The sequence below is a fragment of the Condylura cristata genome, unplaced genomic scaffold (genome assembly GCF_000260355.1).
Source record: "Condylura cristata isolate star-nosed mole 26May11 unplaced genomic scaffold, ConCri1.0 scaffold00057, whole genome shotgun sequence".
NCBI lineage: Eukaryota > Metazoa > Chordata > Mammalia > Eulipotyphla > Talpidae > Condylura > Condylura cristata.
In genome coordinates, this window is record NW_004567158.1 from 461864 (window position 1) to 480641 (window position 18778).

Below are 18778 nucleotides of genomic sequence, written 5' to 3' on the forward strand. Positions count from 1 at the left end.
GGGGGTGCTCCTTCTTGGGGGGCGAGGCGGCGCTGCTGCTGCGCCCCTTGGGGCTGCTCTCCTTGCTCTTGCGCCCGGGGCTTTTGCAGGTCTTCAGTCCCTTCCCGCTCTTCTCGCCGAGGGTGGACACCAGCAGGGGCTTCACCACCTCCTTCACCTCGATGCTGACAGTCTCCCGGGTCTTGCGCTTCTTGATGGGAAGCACGGTCTCCTGCACAGACCGGACGGAAGGCTCCTTCACGGCTTTTTTCTTGGCCTCGGCGGCAGCCGCCGCAACCACACTGCCCGGCTTGCGGCCTCGCTTCTTGGGAATGGCCTGGGGGTCGGCCTCGGCTTTTCTCTTTCTGCCGGGCCGTTTGATCACCATGACCTGGGTGGACGTGGTGGCCCCGCCCCCCTCGGCCTTGCTCCCGGGTGAAGCTTGAAAAGGCATCTTGACCAGCAGCTTCCCGGGACTCTTCTCCAGGACCCTCTTCACCTGCACACCCTCTGATGCTGCTGCCTTGGGTCTCGTGGTGCCGCTCCCTTTGGGGCGTCCCCGGCCTCTGCCAGTTCCTGGAGCTTTGGGAGATTTGGGCTTCTTAGGTGGTTTCTGCTCTCGCCGCGAGGGGCTCCCTCTCCCAGTTACCGTGAAGTCAAAATCATTAGGGTCCAGGGAGGTGTCGCCTACCTTTTCGAAGTACGCAATCAACTCCACTTTAGAGCGAAAGGCTTTTCCCTGCGGACTGTGGGAACAAATGCAGACACAAAGAATGATCAGAAGCTTCCACAGTCATGATGGAAAGGGAGCAGAATGGAGGTGGCGAAGAACTCTGTCACAGAAGACGCTGTGCAACTGCCAGGCCTGTCGTCGCTCAAGAGCCAGAGTCACATTTAAGAAAAGCCACAGCGAGCTAAACCTGGGGGACACGGCCTGGCCACACACGGCCTGCACCTGCACCAGGACAGCCAGCAGCTGCCACCTGGATGCCCCCAAGGGGTTGGGCCTGGCCGGGCCTGGGGGCCCACGCTGAACTCGGCACACTGCAGGGCCGCCCTGGGACAGGGTTTCTCATCGGTCGGGAGGTAATGGTCAGCATGCCCTTCTCAGAGATACTGCAATCAAACGAGGCCTCTGCAAATGTCCTTTGCAAACCGATCATCTTTTGGGGATCGTTCAAGGGACAGAACTGAAAGTTACTTATTCACGCCTCTCAACCTCTGGCTCTGGAAGTTACTGGGTTTCAAAAGGAGATGCCCAGCCATCAGCCCAAAACTGGACAAATGCAAGATGGACAGGTTGGAAATGCACATGGAGCCAGTTTGTGGGTACCTCTCCCCAGGGGGCCCACCTTTCCCAGCATGATCCCCAGTAGACTGAGCCCCGTGAAGCCCTGTCTCTTTGGGCTCAGGAAGCAGTATCACAGAACGACTCTCCCAGGACGAGGCGGCTGATGGGTTCCCAGAAGAACCCCTGACATTCTCCAGCTGGGAGATGGCAGGAACCCCAGGAGTTCCACGTGCACCCCCGACTGCAGTCCTCGGTCTTCCCAGGTGGACTTTCCTGGGGTCCTCGCTGTGGCCCCGGGTAGGTCCTACTGCTGGCCCGCCTCCAGGTGAGCAGGGCAGGGCAAAGGCCCAGCCAGGGCACACCTGCTGGTCCGCAGTACTCACTCACCCCGCGCCCGGCAGCGAGGCACATGTTGGCAGGAGCCCCAGCAGTTCCTGGAGCCTGTCCCTTGCTGCCCCCGCCCCGGCCCCGCCCGCCCTGCAGAGCGGTGCTGCCCTTACTTACTTGATCAGATACACATCATACTTCCCAGCGGAGCGGCCCGATTTCCTTTGCTTTAGCTTTCGGGTCCAGCCTTCTGGGAGGGTAGGGTCGTCATACATAGGCCCACGGTCGCGAATGATGGAGCGCCGCTGTTTAGGAGAGGCAGAAGCTTCTGGGACGGCGGGGGCCGAGCCAGACCCTTCCGCGCGCTCAGCAGAGTGGTGGGCTGGCGGCTGCGGGGGTTCATGTTTGCCTTCCTTGTCTTCTTTCTTATCCTTCTTCACCTTTTTAAACTTGAGCGGTTTGTCCTTGAGGCCCTGGAGATCCTGGTCTTCTGCCTTTTCTTCCCTGAAGTGTTAAACGAGTACGTGAGTACCACAGAGAGCCACAGCAGCTGGCAGAAAAAGTGAGCGCAGACCAGGCCCGGGGGACAGGGCTGCACCTGCCTGAAGCGGGGCCCCTTTACCCCCCAATTTCTTCAAGTCGTGGGCAGCGGGGTGATGTCAGTGGCACCCTACCTGACTGCAACCGCCCACCAGAGTGCCCAGGCCTCCCAGCAGGTGGGGGACAGCTGCAAGGGTGGCAACTTTCCAAGAAGAACCACCACATGGCTTCTCCATAGGCTGCCCCAGCCTTTCTCCTGCAGAGTGTCCTGGGACTGAGCAGGTCACTGGTCCCAGGGTCACCCCTTTGAGTGCCTGTTGAATCACTGTGGCCCAAGTACCCCGTCTGAGAGGCGCAGACTCCACGTGATAGGGCTGAGAGTATGAAGGAAGGTGTCGAGACATCTGCTATCTTTGCAAACATCAGCCTATGGCCCAACCTGAGGTGGTGGGACTTCCAGCCCCACGGCAGGTGGGGGCAGCCACAAAGAAGGGCAGGCTGACCGAGATGTGCGGGAAAGGCCAGCAGACTCTGGGGCGCCTTGGCTGTGTTCTTCACAACGCATCAGTGCGGGCTTTGCTAGTGTGCCCTGGTCCGCCCCACCCGAGGCTGTCCTGTCAGAACCCGAATTTTTATTGCGTGAGTTACAGAATGATTCCTTTTCAGAAACACGGGATCACGCTGAAGCAGAAAAGCCTTCCTGAACCTAAATGCCAAAGAAGCCCCAGGGAGGGTTCCTGAGCCATCAGCCTCTCCCAGTGATTCTGCTGCTAAATGAGAACATCGATCAAGCCCTCCTCTGAGCTAGTGAAGGATCACTTTATAAGCGTGAAAGCCGATGGCAGCAATCCACAGAGGACGGCCCGGGAGCCCTCGGTGCCTGTGTGTTCCCAGGCTGCAAGCGCCCCACCAGCCAAGGAGGGCCTAGTCCACCCCAAGGCTTTCAGACTAGAGAAGAAAGGGCCCTCCCTGGCGGCCAGCGGGTTAGGGCGCAGCACTGCAAGCTGCTGCGGCCACTTTGGTAGGAGTCCAATCCCGGCCAGGGAGCTGACCCCCAGGGTGCAGCAGACCTCTCCTGTCGCCCCACTGCTCCCCTCAACAGAGGATTTCAGCCCATCCGCCTGTTCTGCTCCCCACTCTGTCTCTGCGGAATCCTCTCATCCCCTCAGTGGTGCCGGCCACCTCTGTACGCACAAATAATCTTTAAAAAAAGAAGAAGAAGAAGAAAGGCTGCCGAGCCAGGTGAGAGGTGGTTTTCCGCGCACTTGGAATCCAACCTCCTCCAGAATGAGCTCCAAGGAAACATCTAGAGCCCTAGCAATGTCTGATCTTCCACGACTTGACTCATGTCTGCATAGGTCCAACGGCGGGTGCAGGCCCTCTCAGCACCCTTTATCTGTAGCCACCCACCCCACTGGGCGCAGGAGAAGCATGAATGGCGCAGACAGGCCAGCAACTGTGAGGCAGGTCACAGCTGCATCCCTCAGTTCCAGAAGCCAACAGGGTGGCCAGTGATGGGCTGCCGCGTGGGTACAACAGGGACAGACATGTGGGGACAGGGACCCACTTGTCCCAGCAGCCTCCCTGTAGCACCCCACCCCCCCAATCTTACAATAGGGGTCAAAAGCCACCAAAGGCAGAGGCCAAGTCTCTACCCCAGCCACAACTGGGACCAAAAACAGCAATGGAGACGTCACGTCCCCCCGCGGGTGGCCGGAATGGTGGCCCTACACCTCAGGGGAGGGCCTGTCTAAAGCATCGCATAAGCCACCAAACAGACAGGGTCCCAGGCTACAGCCCCCGGCCATGCCCCTGCCCACAAGGAGCAAGGGTGTTCACCAGACGGGAGAGCAGGGCAGCGCGCCCAGGACACGCAACCCTGCTGGTGACAAGGACCAGACCACACTGCCAGTGCACCATGGCCAGCCTCCCCACTGGGGGCGCAGGTGGGTGAGCGGTGGCAGTGCCCGCCAGCTTTCACAAAATGCTGTCAGCCTGAGTTCCAACATGCCACACTGGAGCCCCTTGGAGCAGAGGGAAACCCTGCTGGGGAAGCCGCCTCAGGACGGCCAGAGACAGAGCAGCGACAGCGGGAATCAAGCACGCAGAATGCAGGGCAGTGACAAGCGACAGCAACTGGAGGAAGCCAACAGCCCCAGGAGAGATGTGCTACATGAGTATGACACTCGTCCCCGTGGTAGGGAACCCCCAAAATGGAATGGAAGTGGCCATCAAGGCCAGAAGTGGCCCAGATCAAAGATGAGTTGCATGTGGGTCTCAAAAAGGAATGCTGAGTACGAACGGCCAGCAGCAAGACAGGCTGGGCGGCCACCTTGGCCCCCCGCAGGGGTAGCAGCCTAAAGGAAAGAGCAGCGAGGCACCAGGGTGCAGAGGGCAGAAGGCCCTGTGCAGGGGTGGACACTGACAGGGGGCAGAGAGATCAAAGAAGGAGAGGCCGTCTGTGTGAGGCAAGTCTGGGCATGTGAAGGAGGTGAGAAGAGGGCGCACAGGCCCCAGACATGCAAGAATGAGGACCAGGAAGAGTGAAGGCCAAACACCAGGAACAATCTGCTGTGTTCCAGGGAAGAGAGCGCAATGGGCTGCAGCCAAGTGGGCAAAGAAAAGAAAAAGGGGGTGGGTCCAGGGCAAAGCAAATGTGCAGGGCGTCCGCCTCCACTCGGGGCACTCGGGGCACCTGCAGACAGCACGGCAGCGCCGGGCTGAGCACGCGCACCTGCAGAGCTGGCCCTGCTCCCAGCAACGGGCTTGGCGCTTTGTTCCCAGAGGAGGAGAAGGCCCTGGAGAGGGTGCTTCACAGGGGACTGACGTGCTCAGGTGAAGTTTCAAAAAAGCCTTTCACCACAAGGAAGATGTCAGGGCAAGGGTGAGGAGGCAGGGTGCTGCAGGGTGGTCTCGCAGCTTAGGGTGCCTGACACTGTGAAAGGCAGGGTAATGAAGGGCATCAGGGCAGAAGAATCAAGAGCGTGAAAGAAGCCCACTGAAGCCTGGATGGGCCCACCGTGGGCAGAGACGGCAGGCAGGGCTTACCGCCCCAGCCTCCCTCAGCCACCTGGACGCTGCTGTGGAAACAGGCTGGCCTCAGTGCCCTGTCTTTCCAGGGTGAGGCCCAGCCTGAACCCCAAGGGGCCTGCAGCTGGAGCTGTCTGCAAACTGCACATCGGCGGAGAGGCAAGTGGTTAGCACAGTGGTGATTCAAGGTGGGCACCACAATGGCCCACCTTGGCGCCCATGCGCCAAGAGCAGGTGGCACCCAGGAGATCAGGGGCTCTGAGGCCCACGGCTGATGTCTTCATGCTGAGCAGCTTTGCCCAGAGTGCTATACAGCCTGGGGTAGAAGTTGGGCTGGAGGTGCTGAGTCCTCTTAGCACAGGGCACGAGTGACATGACTCACCAGGCCTGAGTACAGACTAGCCACCCCCCACCCCCCCGCCCACACTGTGATGAGGATAGTGAACCCAGGAGCCATGGGGAGAGCAGGTGGCTCTGTGCCGGTCCCCAGCGGCAGGCAGCATGGACGGCTCCAGGGGGCTCGGAAAGCAACGCGATATGGAGGCAGCGGCGTCTGTACACTGTGAGCATACGTGATACCACGCAGCGGCGTGCTTCAAAGCGGTCCAGATGGCACACTGTACAGCAGGGGCGTTTTACCACAATAAAAAACATTGGCCTAGAAAACAAGGCGCTCAGGCGGCCCAAGAATCCCTCCGGGTCAGGTGAGCAGGCTTCCAGTGGAACTGGCCAGGAGGAGCGCCCAGCGCAGGCAGCCTGCCTCTGCCACCTGCAAGGAGGCGTCGCTGCCACCCAGGAGCTAGTCTGCCCCACAGCCACGAGGCTCAGCCAGGGCTCTTCCTGCCCACTGCCACCGTGCATGCCCGTGCCTCCAAGAGGGCTTCTGGTCAGCTTTCCTGGCCCCAGAGCTTCTGTCAAAACACTCAACCTGCCAGGGCAGTGGGGAGTAGCCCCGGACACAGCCTAACGGAAGGGCCACGGCTGGTCTGCAGGACAACTTCCATTACAGAAGCAGGCCCTGTAGCAGAGGCCAGAGCTGGCCTTGGAATGTAGTCTGAAAAGGCGGCTAGGCAAAGACGCACTGGCATTCGGAGCAACGACAGTCAGGTCACTTGGCCTCCCATCAAAGACCCAAGCAGGCGAAAGTTGCCCCAAACCGAAGGGACTCAGACGCGAGGCAAGGTGGCGAGGAAGGTAAAGGTGACTAGACTGGCCAGGCGGGAGCAGCACAGGGTGGGGTGCAAGGAGGTGCGAGGAAGGGGCTTCCTGGAGGAACGACCGTGTCGAGAGGAGGGCCCAGGGCTGTGTCATGGGCTGTGGGAGCAAAGCCGCCGTGGGTGAACTGGGCAGAGTGGGGGGCATGAGCGGGCGCAGCCGAAGGGAGCGCTCAGGGAGACAGCAGTGCAACATGCGGGAGTCACGAGTAGTGGGAGGTCGACAGCTGGGACGTGTGCAGCCAGCAAGTGAGGAGTGGGGGTCCTGGTCACCTCGGCGTGGTCTGTGAGAGCTGTGTGGGTGGAGCAGTTTCCAGCGATGACTGTGGCGGCAGGTGGCTGAGGTCAAGAAGACGGGAGCCTGGGCTAGGCGGGCTGTTGACACCCACTCTAGAGTCACTTGTGGGAGGAGAGGCACTGGGGCCCAGACAGACCACAGACCTGGCATCGGATCCTCAGCCGGGAACTGGGTGGGGGCCTGAGGAGCGGAGCGGCCCAAGTGTCACCAGGGGCTGGTGGTGAGGACGTGTGGTAAAAGCAGGGGACACGGGTCTTCCTCCTGCCTGGAACTCGGGCTGTGACAGTCACCAGGGTGGTGTGGACATAGGAAGGTGGAGAAATCTCACCCAGCCAGAGCCTGGCACGCCTAGGAAGGGCTCTGTACCAGAAGACAGACCTGTGCCAAGTCTTCCAGAGTTAAGTGGGAAGAGGAACTTCGGGTGGGGAAACGCAGGCTAGGCCAGGAGGGCGAGGGAGCAGTCCCGTAGGGCTGAGGTGGACATGTAGGAGGCCAAACGAGGTGGGGGCCCATAGGAGGGCTGGCCACCCTTGCAGCATTAAATCTGACGGAGGTACACACGCCCCCTGGTAAGCCTTTTCTGACCCGACCAGAAGCAAACAAGGGCTTTCTTCCTTCTCCTTTCCTGCTCTCTGTCGCCATCTAACGGGTGTCTGTGAAAGCCAAAGACTCACTCAGGAACTGAGCTGGGGCGACAGGGGGCTCAGACACAGCAGCTGTCCGAGCTGCGCCCAGGGCTGAAGGACCTGGCCTACTTACTTTAGGCACGTGATGACGCTAGGTGCACCTCTGGAAGAGCAGAGGTCCCTGGAGTGAACACCTGCCTTCCCACCCTGACCAACTTCTCTGCCCCAGGACCAGCCACCCGAGGGAGGCGGCAGGAAACTCAGCTGGTGGGACAGACATCTGGAGATACTTGGGGGCCCGGCTGGGCTTGATTCTTGGTGTCCGTGCTGACTGCGCTGCCTCTAGTGCTGGGCGAGCAGGTGCGCAACAAAGTCCCACAGGTTCTGGGTCTCGGGGCAGAGCAAGGCGCCAGTCGCAGCTGCCGACTGCCTTCTCCCACTCTTGGGCCTCCTACCAGTGCCAGTCACTGCAAAGCATCGAAACAAATGCCACGCGGTGGGCCCTGCAGGGAGAACAGACGTGGCCACTAGCCTCACTGGCTCCAGCCATGCAGCCCCATCACCTGGGGTGGTGGGAGAGAAGGCCACAGCAGCCCCGTGCAGGGGAGGCGCCAAAGAGCATGACCTGGTTTCACTTCCCTTTTTATCAGCAAAGAGCAGCAAGAAGGAAATGGACATTCATCCAGCACAGACAGGCCGCTGAGCTAAATGCTCAACACTGGTAAATGTCCCTTGCAGAGGAAGGGTGAGGCCAGATCCAGGGGTGCAGCCCGAGACCAGGTGGTCAGACAGCTGCTTGCTGGAACCCTGCCCATGTGGGGACCACATGGGACACCATCCTGGGGACGGACCAATGGGAGGTGGAGGTTCTGAGCACAAGCTGCTCCTTGAGAATGTGGCACAAGGATGAGGGCACACCCAGGAGCGAGGGCACCAAGGCAGAGAGATGTTCCAGTTTGCGACGAGACTGAGTTTGAAAGGAGGCTGTTTTATTGCAAGGCAGTGTCCAGCGTAGGCTGCCAGAACAAAATGCCACAGACAGGGTGGCTTACTCAACAGAAATTTATTTGTCAGGGTTCCACAGGCTGGAAGGCCAGGATCAAGGTAACAGTTGTTTTGGTTCCTGGTGAGAAGCCTCTTCTGGATTTGCTGACAACTGCCTCCTTGCTGGGTCCTCACAGGCACACGGTAAAGAGGGAGAGCTGGGTGTGGCTTCTCTTCTCAGCAGGGTGCTAACCACTGGACTGGGGCCCCACCCCCACACCAAGTTAGGCCCCAAAGGCTCCACCTCTGGAATCACACCAGGGGTTGGAGTAGTCATGTATGAATTGGAGAGGGGCTATACACTTCAGCCCATAAACACGGAAATGTCTATGTTCTCACGTTAAACGAGAGGGAACAAGCCAGCGGTGTGGCAAACACGTCAGACGCCATTTAGCACTCAATCCAAGTAACGGCGGGAAATGACTAGGGTGTATTCGAAGCTCACTGAATTGTATAATTAACATGTTTGATTGTATACTTAAAATGTTGAAGAATTTTACGTAGATCTTTCACACACACAAAAAAATGACAACCACCTCAATCCAAAAGAGGGCAAAAAAGGATAAAGGAGCAGAAAATGTGGAGAAAACAGAACGTACCCAAAATTGTACAAATGAATCCAAATGCATGAGAAAGTAAACAAGTGCTGATGGACCGCAGGACAGAAGGACTTTTCAAAACCTGGCTATGTGCCATTTTTGCGGCACGGCACCCCACAAACACACAGTGGGTGAAAAAGGAGCCCAGAAATAGCGGTGGCCAGCTCGGTGGCCCCAGATGAAGTGATGTCTGAGCCAAAGCACTATGAATCCCAAAGAGGGTCACTTCATAATAGCAAAAGGCTCCATTCACGAGGAGGATATGACATAAAATGGAAAACTTGGCCTGAAAATACAGCCAAAACAAAGAGGGTCCCTGCAGAAGTGGACACACCCACCCACACAGCAGGACACCTGCTCCACTCGAGAAGGTCGGTCGGTTGGCAGGGGAAGCAACCCAGTCATCTGTGTGGACGGGACAGGTGAGCAAGCTCCGAGGCCCGCACCCAGGCCTGAGGGCGGCCGCCAAGCATGGGAAAGCTCATGGAGGACTGACTGCCGTGCGGCGGGGCAGGTTAGCCAGGACTCCAGTTTCAAAAAAGGTAACTAGGAAAAAACACAAAGTCACATGGTTGGAAGGTCACAAAGCACACTTGTGAATAGTCTGGGGCCAGAGGAAAAGAATCGCACAGCAGAAAAAACAGCCCACACGGAGCCCGCCTCGCAGCCCTGGTCAGTGCCAGATGCTGAGGTTTGGAAAGAGGTAGGAAATCGATGAGAACGAGTTAGAATGGAAGGAGAGGGAGACCAGACAACATAACCAAGAATGTGGACGAAATGCCAGGCCACAGGCAGCGCGCCCTGGCCCTTTCCTAGCAAGGCCGCCAGGACACCCTGTGACGGGGGCGGTGAGCAGCCACAGACTGAAGGGAGACTCGGCACGGAGGCTGCAGAGGGCTACAGGACAGGAACAGCGAGCCCCACTCAGAGGGAAGACAGGCTGCCAAGGGCACGCACGAAGGGGACGGCAGGCCTGGGGCTCCCTGCAGAGGGCCCGGTGGCAGCAGGGCATACCCAGACTACGCAGCGCTCTGGGGCATGCGAGTCCTGAGCTGTGTCCCTGGCTCGGCGGAAGCAAGGTGGCTAGAGATGAGCGGCCAGGCCTCGCGCAAGTTGGTCCAGGGGCACCTGGTCTGTGTCTCTCTTTTTGCGCACTTAACCCTCACAACTCGAACAGGTGCCAAGGACAGCCTGTTTCATTTTCATCTTTGATCACCTTGTGGCAGTCTTATCCAGGATTCCCTTGCCACCTGCGCCTCTTCTCTCATGAGCCGCTATGCAGGGTCACCGGCTGCACACGTCTGGACCAAAACGGAAATGTGCAAACCCACCCAACTGCACCCGTAGTGACAGTGAAGCTGCAGGCCAGGGGCTCTTGGTCTAGGGTGAGTCACTGGCTGCTCAACTGTGTCCCCCACTCTTAGCACTTCAGGTCACTCAGGTCCTTCCTAGGGGCCCACGGGAGCGTGCAGGCCCTTGCTGCAACTTCAGTCACTAAGTGGCCTGTCAAGTGCTATGCTTTGCGGCGGCCAGGGCCTGCCAAGAGCCTCAGTCACAGTGGCCGCCAGAGTACCCCCCACTGTTCCTCACTCTCTCCAGAACAGTCTCTGGAGCAGCCATCCGTACTCGTACGTGACCAGCCCGTTACCCAAATGACACGGCCTCTGAAGGCGTGCTGAGCAGGACACTCCCCGAGTGATTTCCCAATCATCGCGTCATGATCTCGCTCACCACGGCAGAGTTTACCCAAAGGCACTGCTGAAGCTCTCGGTGGCCCGGGAAACACGGGAGGGAAATGCACCAAGGCCGGGATTCAAGGCGCGAGAGCAGACGGCGCCCACACTGGGAGTGAAATGGGAAAGCCTGCTTTGCACTGTGCAGTCCTGGCTGGCAAGCAACAGCAAGCAGCTCTGGATGACCTCAGTCACAAAGAAGTTCCTTGGAAGCAGATCCACACATGGACAAGACTACAGAAGTGAAGCCCTGGGGAGCAGCTGCCCAAAGGAGACAGCCAGCAGGTGGCATGCGCACCCTGGCATCACAGGCTTCAGCTCCCAGTTTGCACCCAGCCCCCGGGGAAGGCTGGCCGTGGCTGAGTCTAACTCTCAGCACATCCTCTGGCTTCCAGGGGCAGGGGAGGGAAGACTCGTCCCTGGGGGCCCCACACCCGTACCGCCTCCTCGGTCAGCTAAGACGACGCATCCTGGCCCCCACAGAGCCTGCCCATCCCGCCGTCTTCAGGCCCTGGCTGCAAGGCCATGGGCAAGAGCCCGCCTCCATGCCCACGGGCTCTGCCGCTGTTGCTGCGCCTGGCTTCTGGTGGTTGCAGGAGGGGACTTCAAGGTGCTCACTGTTGTGCGCTCCTGACATCTATCTGCCTCAACACCTGTCCCTCGGGGTTCTGGGACAACAGGCTTGAGAGCACATCTGAACCCCACGTTGTGGCTGACCCAGACTTACAAGTGAGCGTACAATGATCGCCGGGCTGTGCAAACCCCAGCCATGGATGGTGGACGGCAGGGTGGCATGGAAGGCAGGCAAGCACCCTTCTGCCCTCCCCACCCAGAGAGGAGGGTGTTGGGGCCACAACGGCCACTGCTATCTCGCTGGTGACCACAGGTTTGGAGTATGGACGTCACCCACTCTGCGTGATGGAGGGGAAGGTGGAGGGCCACACACGGCCTGCCTGCAGGCCTCCCGACGCACGAGAACCTCCAACTGCACGCACGGCAACTCGCACCACTCAGGAGACACCCAGGCCCGAGAGCCTTCCTAGCTCTGCTGGCTGGAATGACAGCCTTAGAATTGTTGGTAAGCGAGTTCCAGAGACGAAAATAAACCCACATCATTGGGAGTGTACCGAGGGGGACACACACGCCTGCTGTGCAGTGAGTGCTGGGTACCAGCTAGTCCAAGTGTCGGACAAACAAACCAGTTCATGACACGACACAGCACCCTACGCCAGTGGTGTCTAGCCTGGGCAGAGCGAAAATGAAGCACCCCCGAGAGCTGGGCCCAAAGTCCCATTAGCCAGGGCACAGGCGCCTCTCTCCTAAGGCACAGCCCCCGCAGAGGTGGCAGTGGTCTAGCCTCGGGCACGCAGTGGACATCCAGACCCTCCCCCACGCCCTGGCATGTGGGGAGGCAGAGCCCCAAACCTTTCCTGTTCTCAGAGGTCCAGCAGGCTAGCGTCAGGCACTCAGGCGAGTGCAACACGCCAGAGCAACGCTGCCCTTTCTGGCTGTGCGGCTGCCCTGACGTCAGCAGGGGTAAGGGAGACCCAGCGTACCAGGGCTCAGGCCTGTAAGGCCTGGAAGCTGGGGAGAGCGGTGCCAGCCTCTCCCCAGGAGTCAGCACCCGAGGTTCTGTCTAGTCAAGTGGAAAAACGCATGGGCCATTCGCATGGGCATGTCTGGCAGCCCATCTCCTGCCAGACACCAGCGCTCTCCCACAAACATGAGGCCTCAGAGGGCGAAGGCCCCTGGCAGCCTTTATAACTGGCACTGTTTTGCATAGCTGCCCCGGGGAGCATACTGCTATGGCACAGACTCATGAAGGGCATGAGTAAAGCGGGACTGGGCAGGTGCTATTTACACCTTGGTCGATGGGCCCCACGTTTCTGGATGAGCCCACAAAAGCCCACCTGAGCTCCACACGGCTGCCTCTCCAGCTCGACTACGTCCAATGACCTGCTTGGCCAGAGAAGCGGGAGGTAACACAGACTAAGCTGCAGAGACAGAGCTTAGCCCAGACCCTACTGCAGCAACCCCTGCCTGTCCACCTGTCCGTCTAGCAGGTAGGCATCTTCTGGGCACTGTTGACAGCAGGGAAGGGTGCAGAAACAATCTTTGCACTGGGGACTGGCAGTCCAGCAGAGGGCGGGGAAGGGGGAGGAAGGCATGCTGGGAGGGACACAGGTGTGGGGCAGAGGCAGGTGTCAGTTTTCAGGGAGGGTCACATTGGATGCCAGATCTACCCCAGTAGCTCCACAAACACAATGCCCTGGCTTTCCTGGCTTTCCGAACCGCAGTTGCCAACAGAATGACAGGAAGACGGCCAAGGCGGTGGGGGCGGGGGGGGGGGCGTTGCAAGGAGCTACTGAGGCCCGAAGAGTGCCCCTGACAGAGCAGGGCAGAGGCCTCAGGGAGGGTGCCTAGAGGCCTCAAGGTCCCGCAGATGAGGGGAGAGCAGCAGGGAGGCAATAATGGGAGGGCTGCGCTTTGTTGGCTGGGACAGAGGTACAGGTTGGGTGTGGGGCCCCGGGGGCCCAAGGGGCTCTAGGGAAACAAGCTGGGCATGGGGTGCTCCCGCTGAGGACCCTGGCTCGGCTTCCTCGTTCTCAGCAGGCAGCTGACAAAGCCCCAACAGCAGTGAAAGGCAGCCACACCCTGCCCTGCACCACGGTCAGTGTCACACAACTGACACGTGCTCCCATTACAAGTCCCTGTTCACTTCAGCTTTCCTGGAGCAGCTCCTGGCCTAGCTTTTCCTCCCTCCTCCTCTGCAAGGCACTGGCACTAGCCCTGCCCTCCCTGAGTTCCCTAAGACCCAAAGAGCCTGCCCACAGTCCCCTCTCCAGCGCAGTGATTCCTCCTTGGGGGCCAGGTCCCTCCCACGCCCTAGAAGCTGCTGCTTCTCCAGCTTTGACCCGAGCTCCTGGCCTGCCACTACCCTCCAGTTCCTCTGTGCCCTTCACAGCAACCCTCTCCTCTTCCCCCCAAATGCTGTCCTGATGATCCAGAACGATGGCCTTGCCGTCAAACCTGGGTGCTGGTACATCCTCTGCTTCTGTCAGGTCAGTATCTGAAGGAGCCAGCCCAACCTCTGAGTCTCACGCCAGCATGCACCTTCTCAACAGGATGGTGCCCACCCCGGTTTCTCAGGGTGAAAGGAGCCCCGGCTTCGCATCCCTGTCACCGCCTGTGCGCCGGGCTGCTGCGTGCTGCCACGTGCTTGGTTGGAGCAGAAGAGGGTCGTGGCGGCCTTTTGCTTCAGCAACTGCTTTGCGAGGCAGCCTGCCCTTGCCTTCAATCCCAGAGACTGGAGGCTTCTAGACAGCGCTCGATGGTGTTCCCAAAGGCACGCACACATCTTAACTCCTGGGCCCTGTGAACAGGACCTCACTTGGACAAAGGATCATTGCAGATGGCGTACAAGTGAAGGCGCCCAAGATGACATCACCTTGGACTTAGGTTGGGAAGACATGCCCACACAGGGGCTGCGGGAGGGTGAAGCCAAGCCCCCAGTAAGGAGGCCTCAAGCTGGGGCTCACAGGAGGGCAGGCTACCACCAGAGCTGTGCAGAGGGTGGGGATCGTGGGTACTTTGTCTCTGCTGCCCCCAAACTCCCTGGCCTTACCAAAGGACCTTGGCATTGCCAGAGGAAGTGCCTACATGAAGCCTGCAGCCCCCACCCCCGCTCTTCCACACCAGGCCCTGCTCTTCCTTGCTGTCCCCTCATCCTGCTCCACCCCCACGGGCCACACCAAGGGATGCACGCACTCCTGCTCCCAAGAGCCAACCCCTTGGAAAAGACGCACCATAGCCCAAAGGCACCCTCTGCCTGACCCTCTTTGTCTGGCCCTTGCCACAGCCAAGACTTCACAGGAGGGGTCTCTACCTGGTCTCTACTCATCTGGATTTTGTCCTCTCCCCCCATGACACTCACATCACACCACGGCCCTTGCCTAAAGCCCCTCACCAGAGGGCGACTGTGCCATCTGTCGCTGCAGCTGCCCACCTGGCTCAGAGAGACAAAGTGCAGCCGGATAACCTGCTCCATGAGACGAGAGCAGGAGGGCTTGAGGACAGATGAGGCCTATTTCACAAATTTCGAGTCTGAAAGGAGGAGGAACATTTTGACTAATGGAACAGAGAGGCATGTCCTGTATGGAGCTACAATGCAGAGGGGCCCTGCGCCTGGTAGGCCCGCAGAGCTCCTCAGAGCAGACCAGGCGGGGGCAAGCAGGGCTCCTCCAACGCCAAGTGCATAGCGGCAGCTGGGGGCTGGCTGAGCCCTGGACAGTGACCTGAAGGCTTGGAGCTGGGCATCTCCAGCAGCCCCAGGTGATGCTACCGGGACTGACACTTCTTTGCAAGACCCCCAAGGAGATCTTGCCCAGATCCTGTCCTTCCTTCATCCCCTCCCCTTTCAAGGCTCCTGGCGTGCCTGGCAGCTGCCCAGGTGAAGTCCACCTCTTTCTACCCTCTTAGGGTCCACAGCATGAGTGCTGACCCCTGATGCCCCCCCAAGCTACATCTATTGGTCAACCTGTTCCCCAAAGACCCCTACTTACTCCAAATCCCCTTTGGGGAGCCCTCACAGAAAATAGGTAACTCCAGCAACACAGGGACAACACACCGTCGACCCAGGCCCCTGTCCCCACCCCAGTGGCTTTCCAGGGTCAGGAGGAGAGAAGTAGCTACCTGGAAGAGAGGCTGGAGAAATTCTAGGGTGGCTGTAACCCGTGGCACCAACAGAGGCGTGCACACCCACCCACAAAGAGCCAGACAAGCAGAGTCCGAGAGTTACTGCGAGCTAGCTGTCCACCGAGTCAGAGCCCCGCTTACGCGGGGGGAGACGGAAAAAGGTGCAGCGCCCACTGCCGGGAGCGGCTCCGCCAGAGCGTGGGGCATGCGGGGCGGGACCTAGAGAGCAGGTGAGCTGCCCACTGTGGGACAGGAGCTCGACCCCAGCTGTTTCCCGCAAGCCGAGAGGAACCAAGTTAAACACAAGATGCTAACCCTCTGTGTGCAAAAGAGAAGGTAGAGCACGTCTGTGTGTGGCCCATCTGCAGGTGACAGCAGAAGGACCAACAAGAAAGGAACAACACCGGTGCCCCCAAGGGCCAGGGCCGCGCTCCTCTGCAGGCGCCCGCCGGCTCAGGCTGCTGGCCCTAGTTCAGGCCTGCCTCACCAGACTGGGCAGACAACCAACTGCATTTCAACAGACACCGTCTGAGCAAATCTAACGAAGACAAGTGGAGCCCAAACTTGTCGCTGATGTGTGCACAGTGTGCGTGCAGACCGTTCGCAGAGACCCACTAGTGCAGTCGCTGGCGCTGTTATTCCATGAGCATAACCACAGCTGAGGGAAGCAGCAACTCTCGGTATTCAATTAGGCTTGACTTTTGAACCATTAAATACTTCACATTCCAAAAATACAGGGGGGGAAGCAAACCACAAAACTGAAAACAGGAAAGTGAACTACATAGCAAATCAATGGCAAAGCCACACAGAGTTGTTCCAGGTGACTTTTTCCTAATGTATGGTAAAGAAAAATTTCAAACACGGAGAAGCCCCACGGGGCTGCCGAGGCCTCACTGCACTTGCCACCACCTATTGCTGCGTTGCGATGAATTTCAAAGCACATCGTTAATTACCGTTCAAAACTCATTTTCATACTTTAATGTAAAATTTGTATCTCATGAGTGACAAATCCTAAGTGTATCATAGGATGGGGGTGTCAAGGGTGTTGAGCCAGAGTCCCATCAAGACGGAATTCGCCACACAGCCACCGAAAGTTCTCGGGGCACCATTTCCTGGCCAGCCCCACAACACCCCATCTCATCAGCCGCACTGGATATTCCCAGTTTCCAGTCTGGGCCCTTCCAGAGGTGCGAGCGGCACTGCGCGGCACTGCGGGGAGCTAATCTGCGTTTCTGAGGAGAACTGCCCAGTCTCACGGGGATGCCAGTTAGTGCTGTGAGGCTTTCATATGTGAGGAGCCAGTAAATACCTTCCCCCTTTTAGAACAGGCTGTCTTTCTATTGCTAAATTGTAGGTGTTCTCACATACCCTGGATGCAAGAACCTTGTCAGACATAGAGGGCTCTTCTCTTTTCTCAACTTTTTCAGTGGCTTATGTTTTTGTGGCATTAATGCTATCTTTTGAAGAGTAAGCGTTTTAAATGAATGAAGTCCAACCTGCCCATTGCCCCGGTAAGACTACTTTTGTGTCCTACAAAACCTTCATCTTCAGACTGAGGATATTCTCCTGTGGTTTTCTTCTAGAGCTTTGTATTTTTACCTTTTGAAACCTTCAGGTCTATAACCCATGCTGAATTCACTGGTTTGTAGGGTGCGAGGTAGCACTATACTGCGGGAAAGACAGCGCATCCTCCCTCCAGGAACCGAGGGAAGGTCCGGATGGAGGACGGCCTGGCGCAGCAACGCTGTCCTATGCAGACACAGACATGCACAGAGAACAGGCGTGAGAGCAAGACAGAGACTGCGGCACACAGCTGGCATCAAGGAACAAGTGCTGTGAGCCCCAGGGAGATGCCAGCAGGCCTCCCAGCAGGTTTCAGGGGCTGACACTTGAGTTTCGCATCCCCAGCTCACGTTCCCCGTTCCCCGTCCCTGTTGCCTAGGGATGGAAGCGGGCTGGGTCTCTGCAGCTCTCGACCAGAGGAAATCACGGCTGACCTGCCCTGGCACCCCTGTGAAAAATCAAAGGGCCATAAAAACATGGTCAACTTCAGAGCCGTCTAGCTCTCTAACCTATCCCACTGTGTGTTTATCAAACACAAATGCTGGCGGCCAAGTCAAGTATACCTGCATTATTCCTCTAGATCCTTCAGCTACTCTAGGTACTTTGCATTTCCATACACATTTCAAAATCAGTTTGTCAAATTCCTTTACAAAGCCTTCCACTACATTGGGGATTACATTTAACCTACAGATCAAAACAGGTAATCAACACACAAAGATATTTATGTCTTTTAATCCATGAACACAATATAGCTTTCATTTATTTGGGCCTTTCATCTGCAATGTTTTCAGTTCTGGTGTATAGGTTAGTACAATGTTGAATAAGACGAAGAGCGGACAGCTTTGCCTTTTCCCATATTTCAGGACTCATGTTCAATATTCTGCTGTTAAGCTTTTGCTTTACTCAAGTAGTCACATGCTCTCCTCCCAGTCTCCAATATGACAAGTGACAGACTGGTTTTTTAACATTTAACCATGTTTGTATTCCTGGGATAAGTCTCACTGGGCTGTGATTATTGTTATTTTTAGACCGTTGGATTTGATTTGCTAACATTTTATCAAGATTTTTACCCCAAAGTTCACACTAAATATTGGTCTGTGATTTTCTTTTTTATTCAATGTCTTTGTAAAATTTAGTAGGCTGATTCACAAAACAAGCTATGAAGTGTTCCTTCTTGGTTTTCTAAACTTTTTTATGTTTATGTAGTATGGCTGTTGTTTCTTTAAAAAAGATTTATTTATGCATATAAGAACTCGGGAGGTTCAGGGTGATGAGAGGATTCACCAGAGATGGAGTGGGGAGCAAACCAGGCAGATCGATGAAGTCCACTGCTGAGGGGAGCAGCGGGGAGACAGGGGAGGTCTGCTGTGTCATGTGAATCATCTCCAGAGCCAGGGATTGAACTCACGCCGAAGTAGCTACAGCCAGCTTGCAGCGCAGCGTCCTAACCCATTGTGCCACCAGGGAGGGCCCAACTATTATTTCTTTTCAAAAAAAGATTTAGCTACTATAATGCATACAAGAACTGGGGTGTAGGCCAGAGGTGTGGGGGGATGAGAAGAACCAGCAGAGAAAGAACCGGGAACAGAACAGGTGGATTACTGAAACATACTGCTGAGAAGAGCATCAGGGAGATAGGTCTGCTGCGACCTGGGGTCACTCTCTGGCTGGTGACAGCTCCATGACGCTGACCTTTAAACCCTGTGCCGCCAGGGAGGCCCATAACTGTTATTTCTTTTTTTAATTAAGATTTGTTTTATTTATGTGTACCAGAACTGGGGTACAGGCCAGAGGTGCAGGGGCTGTGAGAGGTTTCACCAGAGACAGAGCGGGGAGCAG

General features: G+C 57.5%; 1 protein-coding gene across 1 annotated transcript in view; it reads right to left on the reverse strand.

Annotated features, from left to right (window-relative positions):
• MECP2 (methyl CpG binding protein 2) overlaps positions 1–18778 on the reverse strand; it is a 42895-nt gene that overhangs the window by 8135 nt on the left and 15982 nt on the right. Inside the window, exons 3-4 of the mRNA XM_012734462.1 lie at positions 1775–2101; positions 2–725 (exon numbers count right to left, since the gene is read on the reverse strand). Of these exons, the coding sequence (XP_012589916.1) occupies positions 2–725; positions 1775–2101 (1051 nt within the window). The remainder of the gene's footprint in view (position 1; positions 726–1774; positions 2102–18778) is intronic.